Source organism: Melanotaenia boesemani, chromosome 16, assembly GCF_017639745.1.
Source record: "Melanotaenia boesemani isolate fMelBoe1 chromosome 16, fMelBoe1.pri, whole genome shotgun sequence".
Classification (NCBI taxonomy): Eukaryota; Metazoa; Chordata; class Actinopteri; order Atheriniformes; family Melanotaeniidae; genus Melanotaenia; species Melanotaenia boesemani.
The window spans coordinates 8,838,211-8,860,439 of NC_055697.1; the positions used below are offsets into that span (position 1 = coordinate 8,838,211).

The following is a 22,229-nucleotide window of genomic DNA, read 5'->3' on the forward strand; positions in this document are numbered from 1 at the left end:
TGGTAGACACCTGCTCGATAGAAACAGTTGTTTAGAAATAACAGCCTGTTTGGGTGAGACATTAGGAGAGCGGTGCCTTCCATTCTCCCTTCTCCTTTTTATCAGTTTAGAGACTGGCCTCCAGCTTGAATCAGGTTAAATAAAACTGATTCCGAAAATGCAGCAAGGCAGAGTACTTTTGTTGGCTTCCCGAGTTAAGAAGATAGCTCTCGATAGCCTGTATTTAATACTTCTCCTGTAAAGCAGAATTCTGACAAATGCAGATTTATCTGTGCAATTGTGCCTTTCATACACAAACTTTTAGGGAAACTCCTCCCAGGATATCATGACATAATCAACTATAAATTGAAAAAATATTGTCCCCAAATGGAAAATGTAAAACGTGGGAGATGTTATGTGTATAATGTTTGTGTTCCATACACAAGTTTTTTTTTTTTTTTTTTTTTTTTTACTTTGTTGTACTTTTAACATTCTGTGGGCTCTAGTATGGTTTATTGTTCAGTAGGTAGACAAGAAAGTGGATCATGGGGACAGTCAGGCCAGGGTTGAACCTGGTCTGGTTGTGTTATTGGGGCAGCTGATTCTAAACACCACCACACCATTCAGCAACAACAAAACCAACTATTTTCCTCACCTGTCCCATTGCTCCTGCTGCACATCTTCTTTGATGGTTTAGTAACTGTGCTGCTGCCTCCACTGTTGGTGAAATAATGCAGATTAAATCCAGTTTTACCACCACATTTCCTCCTTCTCACCTTCTTGGCTGCTTAAGATATTCAAACTTGGTTTTCCCTCAAATTTTCTCAAGCTCATTGGAAATAAAACAGAATTTTTATTGGAACCAAATCGACACTCTCAATGTCCCAGTTTTTCATTACCTCTTGAACTCTGCTGTCCATCCTTCACTTTGAGTCCAGAGTCTGTGTATCATCATGACAGCACCTCTCCTTTACTGCACACATCAATGACATCAACCAACTCTGGTCATCACTTACATCCAACAGCACTGCTACAGAGGTTAATGCCCTTGTCACATCTCATCTCGATTACTATAATGCTCTTTTCTTTGGTTTACCCCACAAACACCTACATAAACTTCAACTAATCCAGGTATCTGCTGCCTGCATCGTCTCCTCAACCCTCTTCACTCCACAGAAAATCACCTTTGACATTTAATAACTTCACTGACTCCCAGTTCATGTATGCATGCTCAGGTCCACCTCTGCCTTCCTCCTGTCCACTTCTTCAGTCCATCTGTCCACTATAGGACTCAGTCATTCTGCCTCCAGAACCAACTTTTTTCTTTAGGTGGAACGCATCCACATCAAACGACGTTACTCAAAAACTGGAAAAATAATTTTTTTTGATTTACTTATTTATGGCACATTGGAGATTAAGATCAAATTTACTTACCTGTTTCCTAAACTCTTTCCTCATCATAATATTTAACAGACAAAATCATTTTGTGCTGCAGTGATGATGATGAATTTATCATTTTGACTAATTGTGCAGAAACTAATTGCGCAGAGCAAAGGAATTTATCTGTTACCGTATCTTTCAGGAAGATTAAGTCTGTGCCATTTTTTGCTATAAAAGGTGTCAAATCTAATTAAATAGACCTTTGTGTTAAGTATAATTTTTCTAATGGGAAACATGGAGAACTCCTGCTTCAGTAATGTGAAACTGAATAATGAGTATTTGTGCACTGTAAGTCATCACTTTGTCTATTCTACCTTACAAGTGATTATGCTACTAAAGTGCCAATGCACTCTGGTTTTTTTGAGTATTTATATGAGTTGTGTTTGTCCAGAAAAATCTTTGTCTCTCTGTCTAAGGTCTAATCGCAGTGTATTGTGATTTAGTCAACAGCCAGTTCTTTTTCATAGTGAAACTATAAAATACCCATACATTAATATGAATAAGTGCCTTAAAGAAAAGTATGAGCATATTGATCCATATACCTACACTGGACATTTTCCATTGAGTCATACAAATTCCATTGAAAAAAAATCTTCTTGTGGAAAAACCAGCAGAAGCAGGAGAATTAATTTCAAGAAATGGTTAACGCAAATTCTGGTTCTACGTGGAGAAAATTCACAATGAATTTTTATAAATGACCTTTCATGGATTTTTAGAATGATTAGCATATGGAAGGCATAAAATATATTGACATGAAATGATACTTGCTCTAGAAATGATTTCTAATAGACAAACCAGCTAAAAAACAACAAAGCCAGATGCTTATTAATTTAAACTGAGCTTTAATGGTGTGTTTTTAAATGTGCAGATAACATGACAAAGAAGAGTGGCTGTAGGCAGAGCTGACTGTATAAATGACACCATGCCGTCCCACTCAGAGACCACTCTTAAAAGTCAAATAGCATTTTCAAGTTAATTAATGTCATGTTTCAGCAACCTGTGGAAGACTGCTGCTCTTTGGTTACCTGGAGATCAGAATCAGATGATTGTATGATTGAGTTTCCATATGAGAGGTGCTTTTGTTCAGTCTTGCTGGCTGCTGCATTGCTGCAATATGAGCGATAACAACCTTGGTGAAAGTATTTGTTGAGATGAGGTGCATGTTTATTTGTAACGCTGACTTTATAAAAGATATCTTGCTACTTGAAAGAAAAAGATGGGCATGTACAGTAACCACCCAATTCAGCATTGAGCATTTTAGATATTGTTTTATCCCTTTGTTTTCCTTTCTTTGCACAGAAAATGGTACAAAATCCTCCACACATTCTCTGTTGGCAGAGCAATCAGGACTTCTGGGATGCTAGTTCCTATAGTCTCATGTGTTTATGCTTAGGTCGTTGTTATTTGTAAAAAAACAAAAAATGTGTTTTGTTAATCAACATTGCAAGGACATCCCTGGGAATGCTGTAGTTTAGAAGGCAACACATTCTGATCTTTATAGTATTATTCTACTCTAATTATGCCATTACAAAAGATGTAAGCCAAGGACAGTGAGCTTGGTTTCAGAACGATCTATCTATCTATCTATCTATCTATCTATCTATCTATCTATCTATCTATCTATCGATCGATATAGATATAGATATATATAGATATATATCTGAAGCATTGATTTGTCTGACCTGTAGCCTGTAGTCCATCCCAGATGCCTTTTAAGGCTTTAAGTAATATTTGTAATTGCAACTCCATACTGTACTACTGGACAAAGGCTTCCCATATACAAATAAGTCTTATCATATATTTATTAAAGTTATTCTTGAATGACAGCTCTTCATGCAGAACCATCTAAGTGATAAGAGATCTCTGAGCATCCTGCTTAGGAATAAATTTTGTTTACTAACATTATGAACTGTAGAGGTGAAAATTGTCACCTTTTTTCAAAAAATTGTCATCTTTCTTTTAACAGCCTTGTGAAACATTTTAATGACTTTTACATGCATTTTGAACCTCAAATACTCTTTTATTGGTTACTACTTTGTTGACATTGTTATTACAATCTCCTGTTAACATCAGCTGCTATGTTGCAGGTGTAAAATGCAAAAAAAAAAAAAAAAGAAGAAAAAAAAAAAAAAAAATCTAGATTAAAGCTGTTTTATGCTGGTTTAGCTTCTTTTTTTTTCTACCATTATCTAATCCTTATAAGCAGGTCATTTCATGCTTTTATGGTTGGTTGTTTGAACTCAAATACACGGTGGAGAAATAAGATGCAACAAGGCTAACAATCACACACTATGCCATGCACAGATGATGTACAAGTTGGATTATAGAGTTGGAAGAACTCAGCAGCAATTACTGTAGCAAATTAGTCAGTTTAGGCACGATTCAGTAGAAAATAAAGTCTAATTTTTCAAAAACTGATGCACACTCGTCACAGGAATCATGTGTGCTGTGCCTTTACATTTCCAGTATTAAGGACATTGTGTACCTCAGATCTTGAGCATCATCACAGAGTTGGGAAAGCCTCCCTCATTTCTTGGGTAAGATGTTTTTTTGGCTCTCTTTATTTATGAAACATTTCTGCACTTCTGCCTTAAGATTTGGAAACACATCTGACCAACCACAAGGCTCTGTGTAGCATCGGATAGCACAGCTTGCACACTTCAGTGGTTCTCAAAGATCATTATAAAAAAAAAGAAATAAAATAAAATAAAAAATAGCCTAAATTTGGTATTTTATTAGGGCTGTCAAAATGAACAGATTAATGCACAGAGATTAATTGTAAAATTAACATGTAAATATTTTAACGCATTAGTGCATAAATGACTGAGTTTTTACTCATGCCAAATTAAAAATCTAAATTTGGCATTATTTTAGTGAGAGAAGCTGATTTGTAGGTGCTTTGTCACAGCGGTGAACAGAATCCACCAAAAACCACTTTATTCTTTTTATTTATGAAGTTAATGATATTTTTCAAGTCTTACATTTAGAATTTTTATCATCTGATTTCCAGAAACAAAGTTAATACTGATGCTATTCTCTTTTTTTTTCTGCTTTAGTCTCCTTATTCAGAAAGATTCTGATAGTTTCAACCCTTACATTTGGAGGATGGCCACAGGATGACCCATTTGATATATCACACAATTAACCACTCAGTCGTCATGCGGGGGGTGGGGGGATGGGAGCCTGCCAACACCAACGTACGTTGTCTTGGTGGTTTTGGCTCAAACTTCAGAACCACTGCCCTGAGGGATGTTTCCAATCATGTGTTTCTGAAAAAAAAAAAAAAAAACCTCCAACCTCTGCTCTGTTCTGAGGAAAAGGGCAAATTTAGCTGATGTGCAGATGCCCATTGATTATCTCAAGAAATAATCGATCACCCTTCCCAAAACGGGAACCTGGGCATCCCTGAGCTGCTTTTCTAATCCTGCTGTTACACTTATCTGAATCACTGAGTGGAAACCTTTTGAATTCTAAGAAGATGCCAATCAATACATTTCAAGTACCATTAGGGAAATACAAGCCATGATGTGTGGCGAAAGTTCAGCAGCACTTAATGAGCAGAGGAGTAAATCAGTAATGCAGCTTCTTGCATCTATCTAATGTTTGTGTTGCTCATGTTAGTACATGTCTCTAGTTGGAAAACACTTGAAAATATTCAATTGGACACTTTGAGAAACATCTGCTCTTTGGAATCTTATTGATCAAACAACAAGCCGGGTCAAATGTTTGAATGTGGACCATTGACTGTGTTTAGAAGTGCTAAAGAAAGTCTGAGGCAGGTAAAAGATGACTGACTCCTTTCATCTTTATTGCATTACCCTTCATTTTTTTGGGAGCTGGGCTGAGTCAGAGCCTTGTTTGAAGTTTCCTAACCTCATTAGGAATTGATTAGCTGATGGGGAATCAGAACTCATCTTGTGTGTGTCTGTGTGGAGTACGACCCTAAAGCAGCGAGTTTCAACACTTCTTTTATGCTTGCATCAAGGGATTCTCGGATTCTTGGCAGCAGAATGGTCCATTGTGGCTTCAAATCCATCTCTTCCCAAAGTCATTCTCAAGAACTAATACATGGCAAAGCTTCCCTCATGAAAGCAGATAATGTCTTTTTTATCTTCCTTTCTTGTAAAAACATGTTTGACATAGATCCAACTTTTTAGCTTAGCTTTTAACTGAATTTTATTTAATCTTTATCTAATTCATGTTTAATTTTTATCTATTTATATTATTATATTACTATTTTAGCCTATTATTTTAAAGTCCTTTATGTGTATTTATTCATTTATTTATTTAACTCCAGTGTTTTCCTCATGGGGATTCTTTGTACTGGGAGCTTTGCCTGCTCAGTTTGGGGGTTGTTGCCACAGTGATCGCTCTTGACCGAGTCGTTGGGGGTCCTGCACTGCAGCCCTACAGCTGTGAAGTGTCTGCTTGGCCCTTGTCTGGATGGTTGCGGTGGCGGACGTTGTGCATGTGTGTAGATGTTTGTGTGACTGTGTGTGAGAGAGTTAATAATGAATGTGTTTTAATTTAATGAAATTTTTTTTAGGTATACTTTGCTTTTAACCATGTTAAGCACTTTGTGTTGCCTTTGGTAGGAAAAGTGCTTTATAAATAAAATTGATTTGATCTGATATTGGGTGGTGGATGGAAATGTGTCTCATCCCTGTGCACCATTGTTTTGGATCAAATGAATAATTTTTGTGGTAATGGCATACTCTTTAACAGCAGGTGTTCCCACCTTGCTGTGAGTACAGGGCTCAAGTGCATTTGATTTTACCCTGCTTGGTGTCAAAGGCAGACTGTGTGTGACGAAATGCCTTTGAAGGGTTAATATCTTCTTATGTCTAGACAAAGGCTAGTGGTTTGTCCAGGAAATTGCCTGCCTGTGCAGAGCCATTCTATATTTAAAGATAAATGTTAAGTGTGATTATGTAACAATGGAAACAGACTGAGGTGAGAGTTCCTTTATTTTATCCTGCAAATCCATTGTTCTTTGTCCCAAACTAGTTAATTTAAACGTTTAGTCTGTAATAAGAGAAGAGAAGGAGGTGTAGAGGAGAAAAATCTATCAAAATGTAAAACTATTGCTGTGTTTTACTGAAATGGCATCGACAATGACCCCTCCATGTTTCTTTTTATCTTTGAGCCAGTTTAAAGATTTTCTCATGGTGCTTTGACTGCACATCGTTTTTCAAAGTGTGCTTTGGTTTCTGGTTGAAGGATTCCCTCTTTCACAACAATCAATCCAGATAAGTGTCACTGAGTTTGATGGTTCAGAATCAATTTCAGAACCACCAGAGAGGGTAATCGAGGCACCACATCATTCTGTCATGTTCCACCAGCAGGTTTTATGCTACATGAAGAGAGGCATGCAGCCAAGTGTGATGATCCTCTCTGCTGCTGACATCCATTTACCCACCTGTGACTTCTTTATTTTATGAGGTAAAGACATATTTCCGAGTCTGAATTAATAACTAAATCTTTTTTTGTGAGATTACAAATGGTTTTGTCCAAGTTTCACTAAAAATAGAAAAGTATTTAAAAAAACATACCTTCCTTGGAAGTGTGATTTTAATGTGTGAAACTTGTGAAACACCATGTGGAACATGATAGCTGCAGCTTGCTGTGGACTTAAAAGATTGCACTCGTATTAACAGATACAGCTGCAGCCTTGCAGCTTAATCAAAATTTATCAGTGTTGGAGAATAAGGAGCATCTGCTACAACAAATCTTCTGGTGTTTCAAAAATCTCTTCTGATGGCTACGTTTTTGACATATTGATTAAAACAGTATTGATTAAAATACAGTACCTGCAGACTCCTCAGGGTGTCCATGCTGTACCTTAATCTCTGTGAACCTCTTTCTGTAATATATGCTTCCTAATTCATCATCTTAATAAAACCCAGAAAGACAAATTGTTTGGCTTGAGATCCATTTACTAAGGCTTTATTTGGTAATCATAAAAAATTTCCCCCACAAACGACAAAGCAGATGTGTCAATGCTAAATGTAGCTGAAGTGATGTCACTTCTATAGTCACTGAAAGAGAAAATCATATGTGGGTAGGCAACAAACATACAAAGAAATAAGTGTCATGAGCCTGTACACTTTCTGGCTGCAATGTCGGCTTAGCCACACACACCACATGCTTTCATTTTCACCAAGTGGCTTAAAATTGTCATGGGTATGTTTATTAATCAGCTACCCAAGTCACATTAAAATTTTCTTGTCCTAATTTACAGCGTTTGGAGCCAAATATTAAGAAGTTTTTTGTTTTTGCCCTAAAGCAGGCATCACCAAATCCAGACCTCTTGGCCTAGTATCCTGGTTTTTAGTGTGTATGTGCTCCAACACACCTAACTCAAATTAAATGGATCCAACAGCCTATAAAGTTCTGCACAATGACTTATTAATTTGAGTCAGGTGTGTTGGAGCAGGGACACATTGAAAACCTGCAGGACACTGGTCCAAGAGGTCTTAATTTGGTGATCCTTTTCCTAACGTAACCAAATACAGATTAAAAGCAACAGTAAAAACACACCTAAACCTCACCAAGTTACTGCATACCTTGTAAAGCTTAGATTTAGTTGCCTAAACCTAACACAGTTTTTTTTAAGTTTTTTTTATTTCTATTAACCAAAACCTGAAACTGTAAATAACATGAACAAAAAGATGGAGTCATGTCTCTACTCAAGAATTAAAACAGGTTCTCATTTTCTAAAAGTCATGCATTTATTTTACTTTGTTACCAACACTTCCTGCCTAAAAGTGGATTTTTGTGTCAATATGTTTTTTAGAATTGAATGAAAGAAGTCTGCAACCAGAGAATTTTTGTTGACATCAACAAATATGTTATTAAACTGTCTATTAGCATTAGTAATTTCAACACATTTTGTACAATAAAGTTTTGAAAACAAATAATGCTTTTATTGTGTATTTCTATAATTCTTCTATAATTTGTGTTTAGAAAACTCTCAATGCACTTGAGAAAGTATTGAAAGTGTTGACCTAGCCTACATTTTCCCCAGTTTTCAATTAGATTAATCATCAATAACAGTTTATTAGCTAGTGCCATCACCTTGTACCTTACAGGTTTTATAGGGTCTACAGCTAACACCTGACCGTTGTCAGGACAGACCAGAGCTGTTTGCAACTTGAAGATTGTGCTATCCACAAACTATATACATAATATTTTGTAGAAGTATTTGTAGGAAAAGTTCAATTTCAGTTTAAAGTATTGTGTGAAGACATAAAATGAAAGAAAAAAGAAAATTTACTATGGATCCATGTGTGTCTAGGGTGTCTAACCCTTATAAAGTTAATGAACTAATAATTTTTATCACTCTTTATCACCATGTGTGGAGCTCTGACAGCCGAACAATGTTGACGGCAGATAACAATTTACTTCATGCCTCTTTTATGATGCATTATGTACAAACTGTATGTGCAGATTCAAACGCATAATAGCAGATAGGTGGTAGCATTTTGTCTTTGTGTTTTTTTTTTTTGTTTTTTTTTTATAGAGGCAAGCAAGTGAATTGTCCAAAACTACTAACAAATCCAAACAGAAATACAAAAGGTTTAATACACAGAAACTAATTAAAAAGTTGCAGTACTTTGGGTGGCGTTGGTTTGTCTGACTGTCTGTCTGTTAGCAACATAAATCAAAAGATGGAATAAAGGAACAAATGATTACATTTTGGGGGTGATCCAGATCACCGCCTGGATTCAGGATATTTTAAAAGGATTCTTTACTATTGGGAGATAGGGATCATTTTTCCATTATAGCTTCTAACTCTACAGATAAAGTCCAGAATAACTGATTCTGGGTGCTTCTACTTTAGTACTGAGGAACTTTTATTTAGTAATTAGCATGATACAGAAAAACTTGTATCTACCTTCAAAGCCATTCAGTGTTCTTACATAACTTTAGCAACTACTCACAGCTTTTAAAGACGATTTGACATTTTTGACAGAAACTTGTCTCATGCCAGCAGCATGAAGACTGAGCCTTTAATATTGGAAACAGGAAAAACAACTTCTCTGTCTCAGTCTGAAAGTATCTCAAGGCATTTTAATTATAGTTGGCTATTTCTGCTTAACTGTTGATTAAACTAAAGTGAAATGCTGACTTTATTGGAAAAAACATGGGCAAGGATAAAAGTAAATGTATTTTGTGGTGCAGGTACCAACACTAAGTTTCTAGTACCATGATTGCTGTCTCAGCTCCTCGTTTTGATTTTAACCTATGATCTGTAGCCTTAAAAAGATGACCTTTTGAGTTGTTTATTGATATTTACTTAAATTTTACACTTTGTAATATAAGCTAGTTGAGAAAAATACAGTTAACAATCCAGATTAAATCACCACAGAAGAAGCCTAAAATGGGTAACTGTCACAATGCGGAGGACACAATTGCAGACAGTAAAGGCAGGAGGCAGAATGATGCTGTTGACTGAGATTTAATCCAGAACTCAAAACAGGAACTGAGACACGACATGGATGAACATAAGAACCTGACAAAGACAACTGAAAACCAAGGGGCATGTATACACAGAGGAGTAATGAGGAACCGGTAACGTAAATGAGAAATCAGACCAGGTCATCTAATGAGACAGGAACAGAAAACACAGAGCACATGAGGGAAAACTATAAACTGAACTAAACATGACAAAACCAAAAACCCAAACATGATCTAAACAGAAACTAAACATGACAAACACCAGAATATAAACCAAGATCATGAAACATAACAGGAAACTGTTGGTAACCCACTTGTTCAAGAGCAAAGACCGGCAGGGGCAGACTGTTTAATCCTGAAAGGCCCTGCATCACGAACTTGCGGTTGTTCCAAGAGTCTTAGGTTGGGGTTCAGGAAAGTTCAAAGCTTAGCTAACCCTCATTAGCAATCTCCACCCTACTAAAGGGTTGCCCAAGTGTGTGTAATGCATTAGAAGTGAGATCAAGTTTATAACACTGTAAGACTGATACTTGCTCCAGTCTGTCTGCAGGTCATGTAGTTAACGTTTCCTTTATTCTAGCCAAATGCAACCCCAATTTAAAAAACAAAGGTTGGCACTCTCTCTGTGAAATGTAAATAAAAACAGAATCTAATGATTTTCAAACTGATGGTGCCTTTACAAATGTGTAAGGTGGCCATGTCGTAGTTACTAATGCAACCCCGTACTATCAGAGATACGAGCTGCTGTCTGCTGATAACAAGCTGAATGGTCCCTTTCCTCTGTAGTCTAGATAATACAATGTCCCAGATTTCCAAAGCGGATTTCAAATTTTGATTATTCTGACCACAATTTTCCACTTTGCCTCAGACAGTTTTGGTCCCAAGAAGATTGCATTTTTTTCTGGATAGTGTTCATACATGGTGTCTTCTTAGCTTTAACCTGTATTTGCAGGTTGTACAGTGAACTGCGTTCACAGACAGTGATTTCCAGAAGAGTTCCTGAGCCCATTAGAGGTGTCACGATTTCTTAATTGCGGTATTAAATGCCACAATCAATTAATCACAAAGATTCCTCAATACCATCACTTTCTATAAAAGATCGTGTCTGAACCATGACAACATTTTTTAATGCATCCATTTTTGTTCCTTGTGCACAGTGTCATGGTTTATGGTTTTTTGCATCGGTTTTATTTTTGTTCCTTAGTCTCTGTTGTTCTTGAGTCTTCAGTTTCTTTGTTTCTCCTCTTATTTTGTAGAACCACACCCTTGTTTGTTCTGTTCTCTTGACATTCAGTTCAGCACATCTGGTTTAAATGGCTGATTGGCTTTACCTGCGCCTTGTTAGTTATCTTCAATATACTCCTTGGTTTCTGTTACTCTTTGCCAGATCATCGTTGTTTATCAGTGCTCTCCATTAACACAGAGATTCTGCTTGATTCTCTGAATTAATTGATAATATATAGTGCTGATGTTAACTTTCTTTAAAGTCTTTGAAATTTTACATTAAAGAACTTTTTAATAAATTGCTCGCAATTTTTAGGTATAGTTTGTCAAATATCGATTAACCTCTAGCCATCTTTACATCTCAGAGGCTCTGCCTCTCTGAAATGCTCCTTTAATACCTGGTCATGTTACTGACCTGCTACTAATTAACCTAATTAGGTGTCAAATGCTCTTCTAGACGTTTTTGAGATAGTTTTTTTTTTTTTGAGTGTTGCTTCCATCTAATCCAAAATGAGCTAATATGTTCCATGAAATGATTAAATGTCTGTTTTTAGCATCTAATATGTTGTTTATGTTCATCGTTTATCTTTTTTTTTTTTTTTTTTTTTTTTTGCTTGAAGCTTAAAGCTGCCCTGGTTCTGTCATTTTAAAATGTTTCCCCTTTTTATTTATAATCTTTGGGGCATAGTTGTTGTCATAATTAATACTTCGTTTTTTATTTATTTATTTATGTTTTTTGTAGTTCACCTGCTTGTACCACTATGTGCATACAGAGGAAAATATTATTTAGGCTTTAACATTTGGTGCTTTCATTCACTTCGGTGCATCATTCTCATAGTCGCTGTTTGTATTATAGGTCAGATCTACTGTATCAGTCAGTTCCGTGAGATGCAGTCATCGAAGGCCACAGTGATAATTTTTGTGTCACCAGAAATGATAAAATAAATTATTAAATTTAAAAAAAGCTTTTTGGTTTCCCAGATGTGACTGCAGGCTTTCATTTTTATTAAGGTCTAATTAGCTTGTGTGGGAAAATAAATGCATTCCTTTCTTGTGATTATGAATGTGTCTATGTTTAGGATGCAGAATGTGACATGCGTATGTATTTTAGACATCAAATTATGCACAGTTACGATGTCCCACCTACATCTGCATCCAGAGTGAACCACAATACCATAATTAAACTTGTCATAACGATCTCATGCAGCTTGTCATGACCGGAGGAAAAGAAAAACAGATGTGCTGTAAGTAGAAATTGGAAGCGTGCAAATAAACGATTTTAGCTTAATTTAAACCCATCCAGTTATTTTTACTCCTACGTTGGTGTCAGAACAGGTGTAAGTAGCCAAACCTTCTGCATCAGGTGACCATTCTAAATAAATTGCAACTGAGACAGAAAATAAGATGATCAGTGTTTTCTGGCAGCATTGTGGGGGAGTATTTAAGGTATTTAACGTCACTGCTGCAGTGTGACTCCAGTGAGCTATTTTCAAGAACAAAATAACTCCAAAACACAATTAGCTGGAGGATTTAATTTGATGCTGAAGTAACTCAAACATTTAATGAATTTTGTATAATTTTCTTGTGATCTAATGGCCATCTCTTGGTATAAAAACACTATTTTTAACAAGGTTTTAGGCTTCAAGTTTAGCACACTTGGATAGTTGGAGGTAGAAACATCATCTCTGTTTCTCTTTTTGTTTTTGTAAAGGGATGACTACAAAGCCACAATTCCCCAATCACGCAACTGCTTCAGACTACACAGTCAGTATCAGCTACCGTGGGACATGTCAGTCACTTCATTCTGTTCCACAGAAGAGTTTACAGGAAAATTCCATCAACGGCAAAGTAAACCACTGAAGGGTTGAGTCCAGCTGCTGTGCATCAACTCTTCCTGGAACTAGTTCAGTGTGGCCGCACAGTCAGGTCACAATAGAAATGTCCATCGTCAAATCAATTCTGTGGGAGAATTCTAGGACATGCATGGCTAATGACAAGCACACAGAGGCTGAAATTAGACCAAGGTGCTCAGACACTGAGCTGCTAACTTGCCATCTTGCTATAGCTTAAAGTTTAGGATGATGCTGAGTTCCTGGGTAGAAAATGTTGACCTCTAGTTTTCCATTAGAAACTCATCTGTAAAGAATATATGATCATAGCGCCTAAAGCTGGGTGTATTTTAAAAACGCTCATTTGGGGAAACATGACCAAAATTGTTGACTTGATATTTTTTTAAAAAAAGAAAATACAGCATAATCTTGTAATTTAGGATAAACTAAGTGAGTTTGTGTTCTGTGTTATAATAATATGCATTTGTGTCTTTATCAGGAGGGCTCTCTGCATTCTACCTGAACGTTGCTCGTATCTGAGTGTTTGTTCTCACCAGACAGGTCATTAATTGGATGACATTTATTATCCTCATGCATGGCTGCAAAACATTTTCTGTGCATAATCTCAAGTGGGCCATAGTGCTGATACTGCCGGTGCTACTCCAAAGCTCTGCAATTATATATTGCATCTATTTGTGGAAGCAACCACAACCTAGATTATAGCTTAAAATATGAATGGTCACAAACCTCCAAATACAGACAATATCAAATGTACACACTTGAAAATGTGCATTCATGTAAAGTCCACGTTTTGACTTGCTCTGTGTAGTTTTTGGAAAACAGGGTGTTAAACTGAGATAAAGTGCCAGATTACCTGCTAATAACATCTGTCCCTGTTTGCTGTATCCAGCAACCCCTTTTACAGATTGTCTTGGTTGGCAGGAGGCATGCGCATGTGTATGCATGTGTGAAAATGGCTATGATGAGGTTGGGGAAGTAAAAAGAGTAGCCATTGTCAAAGACAAAGTCACTGAGGAAGGCACAGCAGGAAAAAGAAGAGGAGTGCAGTAAGAAAGATTGAACAAAGTCTCTTGCAGTGCCATTAATGTAAGGGTTATTTGTCAACACCAACGCCAATGTATGGACTCACTATTTATCTCACTGGCCTCATGCTAAGAACTAAGATGGTGGGGAAGAAAGTACCATTTTAATTCATGCATACATTGATGTTTCACCTCTAACTGACTGCAGCTTAAGAGCATGCTAGTCTCATATGCACTGACGCTGCTGTTGATGGGCAACTGGCGGTCAGTGACAGCAGAGCAGACTTTTCATCTGCATTCATTACATTCCGGTTCTACTTTTTCATTCTAGCTTTCTGCCTCATTTACCACCCTGGCTTTCCTTTCTCCTCACATATTCTTCCTCCTCGATCACACTCTTGTAGAGTTGGCTACACAAGTAAAGGAGAATACTGCAGAGACAAATGAGAGACAGACCCCCGCTGCAGCTGCCAGCCTCACACTTATAATGAGCGCTGATACGCACACAAACAATCCCACACACTTGTTGGGTCTGTCTGAGGTGATTTGTTTATTGTGTCTTTGCCCATTGCAGCTTTCTGTGCACATGTCAAAGCCATGGTAGATTAAGCATAAGCTATTTCTGGAATGGAAACCACAGTGATGTGCTTGACTTATACCTGGAACAAAACCTTAAAGCAGCACATATTTGTTAATTTACTTTAGATGAGAAAGTCGAGTGAGTTTGAACCAAATCAGATAAGGTTGGAAATGAAGGACAAAATTCAGATGCTACAATCTAGTGATTCTGTATGATTTCATGGATATGAACGAATCACTCTGGGAAACAAAGGATACAGAAAACACACAGGAGGTGATGTTGGAGGTAGTTGGCTGTCTTAGTTTTGCAGGGTACATTCTGCTGATGCCCGCCAAGCTTGCAAATCAATACAGACTAGTTCTCTGCCGGCAGCCTGTAGTGGTGTTGAAATGACAGGAGCACAGCTCTGCTTACCCTGAGGATGCTTTCTGCTCCAGTCTGTCTGTAACATTAACTTTCACTTTTGATCTGCACTGCCTTGTCTCCTGTGTGTATTTCAGCAAAGGATCGCTAAAATTAGCTTTTACTGTTAGCTTTTGCTCATTTAAAAGAGGCATGTAAGTCTTTTTGAAGTCAATTATTTTTAGACTATGCTGAGCTTTATATGGTATAAAAAAGGAATTTCCAAAAAATGAATATGGCCCAAACTGATTGAAAATCAGCCAAGTTGACTCCTGTCTTATCTCTTGATGTCTTTTCCTGTCATCCTTCTCTGATAATTTCCTCTTACAGTTCTTTGCTGAATCAGCTACTGTGAGTGTTGCTGAGCAGTGACAGCTCCAGAAATGTTCATAATAAATGTCACTTTGCCATCAAATGAATCAGGAATGCAGGGATTTAAGGCAAGAAAGTCACATAGTGTGACTTTAAAGCCAGATTCAAAGAAGAAAGAACACAAACTACTGGATGACTGCCATACTTTTCCTTTGTTTCTGTGTCATGTTCTTTGTTATAATTCAAGGAAGCTGTTGTGCTGTGAAGACATCATAGTATTATGTAGCTGACGCATCAATCGCTATACTGATTATACCTCACCTACCAGGTATGGGTACAGGCTGTGGAAACTGAACAGAGATCAGGGTTTACTGAACCAAACCATCCCACCCTGAGTCCAGACCCCTTGGTGGAAACAGGCCTCTAAGGTCCCATCAGTTAGATTGAGTTCTGGACTTTGTGTCATTGCAACACTTTGATTAATTCGATCTGCTTTAGATTTGCTGCTGTCTTTGTTATAGTCCTGTTGCATGAGCCACTTTCATCCAAGCTTTAGCAGTCAGACAGATGGTTTCGAGCTTTAGTCTGGAACACTTTGGTATACAGAGGAGTTCATCTTCGACTCAATGGCTGCGAGCTGGCTTGCAAACAAGCCCACATCCTCAACCCTCCTGACAGTTGATATGAGGTGCTTGAGCTTATATGTTGTGTTTGGTGTTCACCAAACACGATGCAAAATATCTTCCCTCTGGTCTCGTCTCTCCAAAGGTAATTGTTCCAGAAGTCTTGTGGTTTGTTTCTCAAGCTGTAGTTGTGAAGAGTTTTTCTCCACTTGGAAACAAGCCATACTTGTTCAGTCATTTTCAGATTGTACTGCCATGAACTCATGAGGCCCATAGCGTCTAAGATTTAGCTCTTTAATTTAATTTGTACTACACGGTGTGATCTTGGGGAGAATTTTCTGGGACATGAGCTCCTGGTAAGGTTGGCAACTGTCTTGAATGTTTTTTGATTTGTGAATAATCTGTCTGACTGCAACAAAAAAGGACTTCAAAGAGTTAAGAAATGATCTTATAACACTTCCCAGATTCTCTCATTGCTGATGTCTTTCCTCCTTGGCATTTTGTTAACACACACCAGAATGCCCCAGACCAGCAAACCGCAAAACCTTTTGCTTTTATAGAGGTGTTTACACTTGCTGGTGATCTGCGATTCATTTATATTTAATAAGTGGCACCTGGCTGCTATTTACTCTTTAAATTTTTTATTAACTTTTTTTTTTATAACACACTGCTTTTGCATTTGAATTAGTTTTTGATAAACAATTACAGAGTCTAACATGTCATGTGTTGTTGATAATCTAAGGTAGTATGTACCTAATTATAACATCTGGTAAGGAGCAGGTGATTTTTTTATGCTCTAACATGAAAAACTGTTTTTATTTATTATTTTTTTAGCAAAAAGCAGAAGCATAAATGCTAAAATGAAGTGAATGGAGTCAAATTGTTCTTCATGGTGCAGAATGAGATAAACTGACCTTGGAGTAATTAAAGTTAAAGTCACGAAACAATTCATATAAACATGAAAATATTTAAAGCAGGGGTGCCCAACATAGGGCTCGCGGGCCAAATTTGACTCGCCAGCTCATTAGGTCTGGCGTGACATTTTGCACTATATTTGGTTATAATTTAGTGCCTGCAATTATTGTTTTCCTCCTCTGCCTTTATTGTTATCTTGGCATGCTGATGTCTGTAGCGTGTTATTTTCACTGATGGATGAGAATGCATTTGCATGCATGAACAATAATTAAAAAAGATCAATGATTCACATTTATTTCTGTTTCACCCTTAAAATCTCTGTGTTTGGCCCGCAGCTCACTGGTATATTATTACTTTGGTCCTTGGAGGCAAAAAGTTTGGGTATGCCGGATTTGAAGGGTCATTCGTGTTTCAAGTGTCTAAATTGTCATTAGGAGACAAAGCAAATAACCACAGCTCATGATGAAGATTGTTTCTGCGCTCTGAGTCTGATGAACTGACTTGAAAGCCACTTGAAGTGGAAGTCCTGAAACAAACAGTGTCAGGTCGAATGCATAAACCATGACGTCAGACTTACTTTTTCCACTTGTGTTTGTCCTAATTAAAATTAAAGACCTAGAACAAAATATGGAGCATGTGTTAAATCCTCATGTGATAAAGCAAATTCACATTTTTTCTCCTTCATACTTTTCATTTCAGGAAATGATTATAAAAATGAAGCCTTAAACTGTCCTTTTTCTCCTTATAAATACAATGAATCCTTTCATTTTAATCTGGTTAATAAAAGAAGATTATTATTATATCTGAAGATTTATCAGCTATCAGTGCATCTGTCCCTGCATGTTAAATTTAGTTTTCCAAGAAACAATTTGCCACCCGAGTACTTAAATAAAATTCATGCTCTTCCAATCTTTGTTCCACCACATTTTCCATTTCATAGAGCCATATTTCTCCTGGCTACATTTTCCAGGTTTGTCAAATAATTGTTTTTTTTTTTTTTTGCCAGACCATCTAAGACATCAGAGAAGAAACATGTCAATGTTTATTAAATGCTTTTGTATTTTATTGCTGAAAGTGTGATGATGATCAAATGTTTGCCAGAGATTGTGGTTGTAAGTACTGTAGCTCACACAGTCCCTAACATCTCTGATAAAATAAAATTGTTTTTCTCTGTATGTAAAGTTTCAAAGCGATGCTCTAACCCATCCACTATCAAACAGTGGTGGGGCTCACTGCCTGCACCAACCACTATAAGAAAGAAACATATATAAAAGACTGATGGAGGCTACAGAATTGAGAAGTGCACCTAGTGTGAAATAACTTTAAATCTATATTCTCTTAAAATGACTTTGGGACAATGATGACTCTGTTTATAAAAACATGCCATCTGGTATTCATTTCCCTAATGAAATTTGTTGCAGAACACAGCTGCCACGCAAGGCACTGCCGCTGGGAGACACAGAGAACTTAGTGACTTGTCTGGGGGAGAAGCTTTGGTCTGAGTTGCAAACCTTGTGAACAGAGAGCAGCTGAGTGAGAGAAAGAGTGCTTACAGACCAGACACAGGTCATGATGTCAAGAACTTTCAGTCAGCTCTAAACTTAAATTACTTTCTGTCACACTTGGGCTGTTTTCACACATACACTGGAGTCCTGAAATGCTCTAGACATGTTTAGGAGCAGCAGCATGTAAGGATGCAAACGTCTACAGAATTTCCTCTGGACCTCTGTCCACCAATCCCACCCTGGCAAAAATATCTGGCTCATCAGCGAGTGAGATGATGTGCAAACATAGTGGCGAATATTTTGGAGCATTTGCTGCTACTGGAGGAGTTGAGTGAGGGTGTGTGCTGCTGAGATTTTCTGCTTTACTTTCCTTTCTACTGACCTGTTTGCTGCTGTTCACTCACTCCTCACTACTGCATGTAGAAACACGAGGTATTCATATCACAACAGTGAACAAGGAGCCTTACCTGCTATTTTTAACAATAGCAAAGAAAATACTGCAATTTCCACAATGTACACCTTTGGCCTCCTCTGTGCTCTTGACAGACACTCGCCCACGGCCCCACCCATAACACTTCCAGCTGTGAGAGCGTTTCTGAAGCAGACAATTTGCTGTGACGCACTTGTGTGAAAAGCAACTGCAGGGGAGAAGAGTGAGCAGAATTGTCTGCATGTGTGAAACAGGCATTACACATCGATGTCATGACACACCACAATGACTGGACATGGAAGGTTGTTTGAATTGTTGCTAATGTAAGTTCGTGCAGGTAACTCACCATGAAAGATGAAGAGTTTAATATGGTCATATTGATGTTTATTAATTTATTTATGGTTTATTCTGTTGGCTTATATAAAAGTAACAAACATCTGCATGTCTTACCATTCTCACTGTATAAAGGATGTTCCCATAGCAGTAGATCATAATACCAACTGGCACGAAGAAACATGCCAGGAGGAAGAAGAGGATGAAGGAGGTATCATTTGGGTCTTTAGACGCCCAGTCCAGGGAGCAGCCCAGCCGATGGATCTCCAACGTGTAGCGGTTCCACCCGAGCAGAGGAGCTCCCGTCCAGGCCAAAGAGTACAGCCAGATGTGGGCGATGGCCCGCCATGCCCACGGAAAGTCCACCACCTGGGCATGGACCACCCGGATGTAGCGTTCATAAGCCAGGGCAGCCAAAGTCATGATGGAAACAATGCCTGGCAGGGGAGAGCGTGAGAAAGACAAGCACGCTGAGTAATGCAGAGCGCTCGCTGCAGGATCTGGGTCAGTGGCAACTCAGCATCTCTTTTGACCATATTTAATCACACACCATGTAAACAGAATTCTGAACATCACATTCAATCGTTTCAGTCTTCTCAGGCCTTTAGAACTCGCAGAAAGTGACTCGACGCCCCCACACACACACCTCCAAGACCTGCATCTGTGTTATGCCGTCTTATTTTCCCACAATAAGTGGAAAGTTTGCTTCTGTAAGTGCATAGTTATAGCTCCTAACCGTAGCTTGTGGATCAGCTTGTTCTCACTTCTATAAGTCTTCTAAATCAGAGAGAAACACATCTCCAACTTGTAAGCTATAATACAGTATCCAACACTTAATCCATACCTTATATATTTAACCTCTAAAACATGCTTATATATTTATATATCAGAGCTGCAAAGGGTTGTCCAACAACTACAGCTGCTGTCACCAACCTTACTGAGTAAGCGCAAATAAAGTGAAAAAAATGAAAGCAGGTGTGTGTGCAGAGGACAAGAGGACACATATGCATGGTGGAGCACATTGAATTTATATTCGTGCATTTTAGGTTTCCAAAGTAATGCAGAGATCTACAGTAGATTTCCAGTCTTCTCATTCAATCATGCCACAGGGTCATCAGTATGACCTTGGGCCTTACATGTAAGAATATAACCCAGAACATATGAGTATTTTTCAGCTGCAGTGCTGTATTGTGAATGAGCAAGTAGGGGAGGGGCAGGCCGGTTTGCTCTAACTTATATTTCCATTATCTCCCAGGTCTGCCTGTTTATCCGAGTGTGGGTTGAAGCAGCAAGGCAGCCTTTCTGTTCACTGATAAAATCAGATGTTTCAGCTCAATAAAATAGAGAATTAGCCTTGATGTAAACAGTAACTTTGCATGTCTTTGATTTGCAATTCTCTTGTGACATATCTGCAATGCATACCGGATAAACAAAGGCATTGTTGCAGTACTGCTCGCTGACAGAGGCAGGCAGACGTGTTCTTCAGATTATATGCACAGAGGACAATGTCAGTTAAAGGACAGGAAGATAACTGAAGTGGAGGACAACTGTCCAACGCTTCTTTTGTGTTTAGTCTGATGATAAAGTGGCCAAAGGCTTGAAGGCTTGTTTTAACAAGCTCATTACTGCACACCAATCCCACTGAGTTGTAGTTCTTGCAGTGGTGGGACCTGGAGAATGACCCTGAGTGCTCATTCACACTTGACTGCTAAACAGACTTATGCTTATAATAAATGGACAGTCGTGTCACAGCAGCAAAGGTACAACTATAATAACAAAAGACAACCCCTGCACGAAACAGTAGCCTGCAGAATGAGCTCACACGCTTATGAAAAACAGACATGAGGCACTGTTTGACAACAGAAAAAGATACACGTTATGAAACCATCTAGGTTATGTTTTACTGCAGCTTATTAACGTGGAAAACAAAATGTGACACTGCTATCAAAAAATAATTCTTACATTTTTGTCTTGTAGTAAACAATAATGTTTTATCTGTATGTATTTAACATAAAAATATTCTTATTTTATTGCATTCCTTGAATATTCTATATTGTAAATGAGCTAATTCCTGCTCTGCAAAATTTTAAAGGCTGCATTTGTCAGATACTGAAGATTATAGGAATTAAAATAATGTTTTAACTAACTTAAGACTTAAACAATTATTTTTAATGATGAAAGCTTTCATTAATTGTAATTTAGCTTTAAACACATTTATTCAATACAGAAAAAAATAATAAAACAGCGCAATATGAATATACATGCAAGAAACAATAGATTTAAATCAATTTAATAATTTCTTCCTCTCACCAAATAAGCTGTTGCTGAAGCCGTCCCAGACGCACGTCGCCTGGGTCCATATCCATCTGCCTTTGACGCACGAAACGAAGGTAAAGTTTATACCGATGGCAGAAACCAGAAAATCGCTCAAACTTATATTAACCAGCAGCAAATTTGTGGGCGTCCGGAGTCTTTTGAATTTACAGTACAGTACTAAAACAATGATATTATTACAAAAGCCGAACAATCCGATGGTTCCGATGGTAAAAGCGAGAAGTTTGTAGGTTCCAACTGCGAAAATGTACTGTTCCGTACTTCTTTCGGTTCTGGTTTCGTTTGCAGGATTCATTGCGCGGATAAAAACTCGTTTTCCACCATTGTGAAGCGCGCCTCCGAGGCACGAGAGACAAGTGTGGAGGGGTCCACCCTGGGCGCTGCTCCTGAACCCAAAAGATACCCCGCGCGCCGCTAGTTTAAACCAACACCGAAACAGCGGCTTGATGAAAGTGGGTCACTGTACCAACGTCAATTTAGACAGAGCCTTGGAGTTTCACTTCCGCTTTGCTCATCAAAATAAAACAGGTGCTTTTGGCTGAGATGTTTTGCTTACTTTTAATGTCTTATGTTTGTACAGTGTCCTTGGGTGCTTTGATAAGGCGCTTTTTTAAAATAAAATGTATTATTATTATTATTATTATTATGTCGCGTGACGCTGTTGTCGGTTTGTGCTCGTTTGGAAACTTGTATTCAAGAGCAACATTTAGCTAGCTTCCGAACACAGTATAACTGTTTATCCATAGTTAATTTATCCCATAATTTAGCTAGAAAACACTTCTATATTATTTTGAAATCAAAATTAATTTCCGGTTTTCAG

At 37.8% G+C, this 22,229-nt stretch overlaps 1 protein-coding gene across 1 annotated transcript; it reads right to left on the reverse strand.

Annotated features, from left to right (window-relative positions):
- Positions 1 to 18,201: 18,201 nt before the first annotated feature.
- Positions 18,202 to 21,874, reverse strand: LOC121656105 (opsin-3-like). Its single transcript, XM_042011151.1, has 3 exons — positions 21,386 to 21,874; positions 19,193 to 19,512; positions 18,202 to 18,336 (listed from the first exon to the last, which is right to left on the reverse strand). Exons 1-3 carry the CDS (start codon positions 21,702 to 21,704, stop codon positions 18,202 to 18,204), a joined length of 774 nt encoding a protein of 257 aa, XP_041867085.1. The 5' UTR covers positions 21,705 to 21,874.
- Positions 21,875 to 22,229: the final 355 nt, after the last annotated feature.

Coding starts and splice junctions, on each gene's coding strand:
- LOC121656105 (XM_042011151.1), bottom strand. CDS start 21,704: ATGAATCCTGCAAACGAAACCAGAACCGAAAGAAGTACGGAACAGTAC. Junction 19,513..21,385: donor CTTCAGCAACAGCTTATTTG/GTGAGAGGAAGA, acceptor CTCCCCTGCCAG/GCATTGTTTCCATCATGACT. Junction 18,337..19,192: donor TCCTTTATACAGTGAGAATG/GTAAGACATGCA, acceptor TCTCTCACTCAG/CTGCTCTCTGTTCACAAGGT.